This window comes from Eschscholzia californica, unplaced genomic scaffold (assembly GCF_041429995.1).
Source record: "Eschscholzia californica isolate CP2 unplaced genomic scaffold, dmEscCali1.0.p SCAF_3, whole genome shotgun sequence".
In the NCBI taxonomy this organism is placed as follows: Eukaryota; Viridiplantae; Streptophyta; class Magnoliopsida; order Ranunculales; family Papaveraceae; genus Eschscholzia; species Eschscholzia californica.
Window position 1 is genome coordinate 48,588,012 of NW_028238420.1, and position 5,895 is coordinate 48,593,906.

At 35.0% G+C, this 5,895-nt stretch overlaps 1 protein-coding gene across 1 annotated transcript; it reads left to right on the plus strand.

Moving 5' to 3' along the window:
- Positions 1–417: 417 nt before the first annotated feature.
- On the plus strand, positions 418–5,623 carry LOC147551159 (sulfate transporter 3.1-like). Its single transcript, XM_086671429.1, has 12 exons — positions 418–937; positions 1,295–1,502; positions 1,587–1,758; positions 2,112–2,177; positions 2,769–2,882; positions 3,198–3,314; positions 3,978–4,104; positions 4,198–4,484; positions 4,575–4,765; positions 4,855–4,940; positions 5,051–5,127; positions 5,216–5,623. Exons 1-12 carry the CDS (start codon positions 598–600, stop codon positions 5,405–5,407), a joined length of 1,977 nt encoding a protein of 658 aa, XP_086527555.1. The 5' UTR covers positions 418–597; the 3' UTR covers positions 5,408–5,623.
- Positions 5,624–5,895: the final 272 nt, after the last annotated feature.

A 5,895-nucleotide genomic window follows, 5' to 3' on the forward strand; every position in this document is an offset into this window, starting at 1 on the left:
TAATATAATAGATAGTAAGATTCGACATGATAACCGTCTATATCAAAATCATATATAGATTAAGTTTTGGATGTGGCACGTGCTAGAGCCAAGTCCTAGTGAAGCCAAAGTTTCAAGTGTGTCCCAAATACATTTAAACGGTCGTCACATGTTAAATACACGTGTGGGTCCCTTGCCGCACTTCCACCATCATCTCCCTCATCCCTTTATAAACCCCCCCTCTTCACTCCTCTCCCAAATTAGAAAAATGATCGAGAACAAGAAAATTCAGACATACTCTAGACATACATCCTATGTGGCTTGTTGTGATTCGTGTTTTTGATGATTCTAATTCACTAGACAACGAATCACGGCAATCCACGTAGGATGTATGTCCAGAGTATGTCTGGATTTTCTTGTTCTCTATCATTTCTCCCCAAATTAACCCTCTTCCCTCCTCGCACCCTTTTCTCCTCCTCTCCCTCTTCCACCATTTCTTCAACATTTAGTGAGAGAAACTTTCTAGAGAGAGAAACTTCATCTTCATCACCAAAATTTGAAACTTTCAACAAAATTTCACCTACCCATTTCACAATTTCATCATCTAAATTCTAAGATATGGGTAATGGTGATACAATTGTATTACCAACTAATAACGTCACATTTTCTCATAAAGTAGCAATACCACCTAAAAAACCGTTTTTTAAGTCACTTGAAGCTTCTCTTAAAGAAACTTTTTTCCCTGATGACCCATTGAAACAGTTCAAGAACAAAAGTCCTGCTAAGAAATTGATATTGGGACTTCAATATTTCTTCCCAATACTTGAATGGGGTTCTAGTTATACTTTTCAGTTCTTCAAATCTGATTTTATATCTGGAATCACCATTGCTAGTCTTGCTATCCCTCAAGGGATTAGTTATGCTAAGCTTGCTAACTTGCCTCCTGTTCTTGGTCTCTGTAAGTGAATTTTCTTTTCATTTCTCATTTCAAAGTTTGTTGGTATCTTTCACATCATGGTATCAGAGCTAAATTTGTCAGATACGACATAATAATCATTTCAGATAATTGATAACAGTATGTTAATTCGGACTTATTTTGTATCTGACTCAACTTGCCTAGACGACCCAAGTCACTATTTGGACGAGACAAACATCACGACTTAAAAGAAAAACAAACATTGTGAAATTTGACTCGGGTCAATTCAGATTTCGAGTGTGGACTTCTCTAAAACTGATGTGACGTTTAATTAACAGAATAATTTTCTTTTGCTTTTATTTTCCTTATGATGAATTGGGATGATCATAATGAATGCAGATTCAAGTTTTGTACCACCATTGATATATGCAATGATGGGAAGCTCAAGAGATTTAGCAGTGGGAACAGTTGCAGTTGCATCACTTCTAATTGCTTCAATGTTAGGGCATGTGGTCAATCCTGCTCAGAATCCAACTGAATACCTTTATCTTGCTTTCACCACCACATTTTTTGCTGGGGCATTACAAGTGGCTTTAGGCTTGTTAAGGTAAATTATTTTTTCCCATATTTAATAAATAAAATTATTGTAACAAATATAAATTTCTTTTTGATGAATTGATGAAAATGGCAGGTTAGGGTTTATTGTGGATTTTTTGTCACATGCAACAATAGTAGGGTTCATGGGAGGGGCAGCTACAGTGGTGATATTGCAACAGTTGAAAGGAATTCTTGGTCTTGAACATTTCACTACTTGTACCGATATTATCTCTGTCATGCGTTCAATCTTCGCTCAAACACATCAGGTCTTCTTCCTTTTCGATTTCAAATTTTGTTTTGTTTCCGAAGGTTGGGTTGTTGTTTTTTCTCTAAATTGACATTTTGTTTGTTATTAACGTATTTTTCAGATAATAAATGATGGGTGTTTTTATCGTAAAGAAAATGAGTTTTGGTGTTGTCTTGCAACAAAAAAATTACCATCAAATCAAGTTTTTTCTCAAAAAATCAAAAAACCAAATAACTTTATTAAGTTCTTTTTTTCTATAAAAAGGATTTCGGAGTTAAGTGAAACTAATAAAGTTAATAATTGAGTTAAACTTTTGTTTCTTATAACATGATTTCCACTTAGATCCTAATTATTGATAGTGGTTTGTTGCAGTGGAGATGGGAAAGTGGTGTTTTGGGTTGTTGCTTCTTGTTCTTCCTTTTACTCACAAGATTCTTTGTAAGTATTTTTAATTAAAACCCTAACCCCACAATTAGTAGCTTTTAGTCTTTTGATTAATTGCTCAAATGCCCCTATCACATGCAACCTATTGGCCCATGTGGCATAATACATGAATGTGCCAACCCCAAGCATACAATTTTAATATAAATTATTGAGGACATTATATATTAATATTGTTCTTCCTGTTAATTTGCTCAGAGTTACTTCATTGAACATTTGCAAACTCGTGAACTATTTATAATATGAGTGATTCAAAGTAAAAAACAATAATCTGGGGAAATAAACTAACTACTCAACAGAATGAGCTACTTGTCGATCGAAGTTAATTTAACCACATTTTTGTTGAAGATCCCAATATGATCTCGTTTATTCAAGTATTTAAGAGACACTTAAGTATAAAAAAGTGAGTTTTCTAGCTTGATCAACTTTTCTTGTCATAAGTTCCACTAGTAATAACTTAGATTTGTTAAACTATTCAGTTTTATTTTGTTTTTATTAGAGTAAATTTGAGAGTTTGGATTAAATTATATTATCCCACTAGGAGGTTATTAAATTAATATTTGGGGTTAATATTGACGAAAATGTCAGGGCAAGAAAAGACCAAATTTGTTTTGGATATCCGCTATGGCTCCTCTGACTTCAGTTATCCTCGGAAGTTTTCTCGTATATCTCACCCATGCAGAAAAACATGGCGTCCCTATCGTAAGCACTCTCTCTAAGCTCTACTATTTTTTATATTTCTTGGTTCGCTTTATCGGAGATGACACTAAACTTAGATATAATATATTATCAAGGTGTCATGTTCTGTTTTGTGCATGAGTTACGAAAACTAAATATTGTCGAAAATTTAGTTTGCAGTTCTATTATTAGATTTTATGCAGTTCAGATCTCAAGATAGATCCTCTAAAATTAAGATATCGAGGTAGATCTAGAATAATTAAAAATAAAGGAGAAGAAAGAATAATATTAGTTTATCCACTTGGGCTAGTAAGTTAATTTGGGTGACATGATTTACAGATTGGGAATCTTAAGAAAGGATTGAATCCACCATCTCTGACCCATTTGGCTTTTGGATCACCACATCTATTTACTGCTGTCAAAACTGGAATCATCACTGGTGTTATTGCTCTTGCTGTAAGTTTCAGACAATTATTAGTCTGCTCTTTTTTTTTTTGACTTTTATCTTGTCTCATCAGATGTACTTAAAGAGGAGGATATAAAGAGGGTGCATCTATAAGCACCCTTTCTTTTTTGTTCTCTTGGGCCGCCATTCGTTTGGTACTCTTATGGGCCTCAAATTGAGTAGTCCGAGACTCCGAGTACACTCAGACTGGACTGAGTCCGTGTTGTTCAAGCCCAACACAAATTAGACCCAGTCTAAATGGTCTCGGACTGCCCCCGTGGCCCCGTCCATAGGGGAGCTAAGAATGAGGTGGGTCAAGAGTACGACTAGGAGGGGTGTTTATAGATGCACCCATCTAAAGATTTGAAGCTTTGAGCTTTAGGCTTCCCACATCTTCAGGGGCTGGCGGGCCTTCTCGATTGAGAGGTTATGGCCCCTTGGAAAATTTTGTGTGTACATCCCTCTCATATACACGAGAGGGCTACTCAAGGGATGTCCTTGGGTTGAACGATTGAACCCCTTCGGAACTCACCTATGGCTCTCTCATACGAATGTATTTGGACTGGGCTTTACCAGTAACCACAACCCAATTGAGATGGCCCATTAATAGCCTGGCCCGGCCCATTAGTACTATCATCAGTTGCTTGTTCTAAATTTGGGTGACTATATACCAGGAAGGGGTTGCAGTAGGAAGAAGCTTTGCAATGTTCAAAAACTACCACATTGATGGCAACAAAGAGATGATTGCTTTTGGGACAATGAATATTGTTGGATCTTTTACTTCTTGCTACTTAACTACAGGTTTAACCCATTTCTATCTTTTTTGTCTCTTCATACACTCTCTAATCTCTATGAATTACTTCACTAATTACTGATATCCGATTAACATTTCAGGCCCATTTTCGCGATCGGCTGTAAATTTCAATGCAGGTTGCAAGACTGCTGTTTCCAACATTGTCATGGCCATTGCTGTTATGATAACACTATTATTCTTAACACCGTTATTTCATTACACTCCTCTAGTCGTACTTTCTGCTATTATAATCGCCGCTATGCTTGGCATTATCGACTATAATGCTGCCATTCATCTATGGGAGGTTGACAAATTCGATTTCGCCGTTTGTATTACGGCATATGTTGGTGTTGTCTTTGGCAGCATTGAAATTGGTTTAATCCTAGCTGTAAGTGATTCTTACCGTTTGTTTAGGTCACATGACATGACATGATAGTTGATGTGTACATTTTTAACAGATGTTTTTATGACAATGTAGGTGTCATTATCAATATTAAGAGTGCTCTTGTTTATATCAAGGCCAAGGACCTTTGTTTTAGGCAACATCCCAAACTCTACTATCTATAGAAATGTTGAGCAATATCCAGTGGCTAACAATGTCCCAGGAGTTCTTATTCTTCAAATTGATGCTCCAATATACTTTTCCAATTCTGGCTACTTGAGAGAAAGGTATATATATTTATATAACCATACATACTTATAAACGACAACGCTTATTTACCGTGGTTTTTACTAATTGTTACCACAAAATTTTATAGGATTTCGAGGTGGATCAATGAAGAAGAAGAGAAGTTAAAATCATCGGGAGAGACAAGTCTACAATATGTTATTCTAGATTTAAGTCGTAAGTGATTGAAAAAACAAAATACGTTTGATGAGAATTTCGGAAACTGTTGCTAAATTTTATTATAATATTTTATGATCGTTTAATTGTGACTGATCTTTTGTTTGCAGCGGTTGGTAGCATTGACACAAGCGGAATTAGTATGATTGATGAAGTAAGAAAAACTATCGACAGAAGAGGGCTCAAGGTAAATATAAGAAATTGATCTCAAATTTATATAATGATGATATAGATATTATATTTGATTTCGATTTATTTTTTGGTCAAATGTTTAGCTTGTATTGGTCAACCCTGGAAGTGAAGTAATGAAGAAGTTAGACAAGTCAAAATTGATAGAAGAAATAGGTCAAGAGTGGATATATCTAACGGTAGGAGATGCAGTGGAAGCATGTAATTTTGTGCTCCATACTTACAAGCTATCACCTACTTCAACTGAAGACTTGAAACAAAGGGATAATAATGTCTAATCTAACTGCACTGAGGAATTTATACGATTTCTTGCACTGTTTATTATATTAAATAAAAAATTATCTCAGTTTGTTAAGTAAACAAACTCTTTGTTGATTAGTATTTAGCCAGCAATATAGTGACAGCGTAAGAAGTAATGGAAATTCCTCGTTTGTTTAGCTATCTGTAATGTAATTTTGACGTGGGAAAATATATATAATGAATTTCCAAACTAATCGAGGATCTTTTTTGTTTTCTTATCTTTCTCATTCCTACCAAGAGATGATGTGACATAAACATGTATATCAAATTCCAGTGATTTTCTTAAATGATTTTAACTTAGAAACAACATACTTTTCACTAGAAATTTCCAACTAATAAGGGACAATGACAGCGACGTGAACAAAGACAGTCTTGACAAACAATTTGGACTAGTATAAACCTCGTGGGAGAACTTATTTTATTGACCAGAACAATAACTATACTGTTGATAATTTGGTTCAACAAC

Bases quoted from the DNA above. Each gene is read 5' to 3' on its own strand.
- LOC147551159 (XM_086671429.1), top strand. From the start codon at position 598: ATGGGTAATGGTGATACAATTGTATTACCAACTAATAACGTCACATTT. The intron at 2,883-3,197 runs GTAAGCACTCTC...CATGATTTACAG, and splicing joins AAAAACATGGCGTCCCTATC to ATTGGGAATCTTAAGAAAGG. The intron at 4,485-4,574 runs GTAAGTGATTCT...ATGACAATGTAG, and splicing joins AAATTGGTTTAATCCTAGCT to GTGTCATTATCAATATTAAG.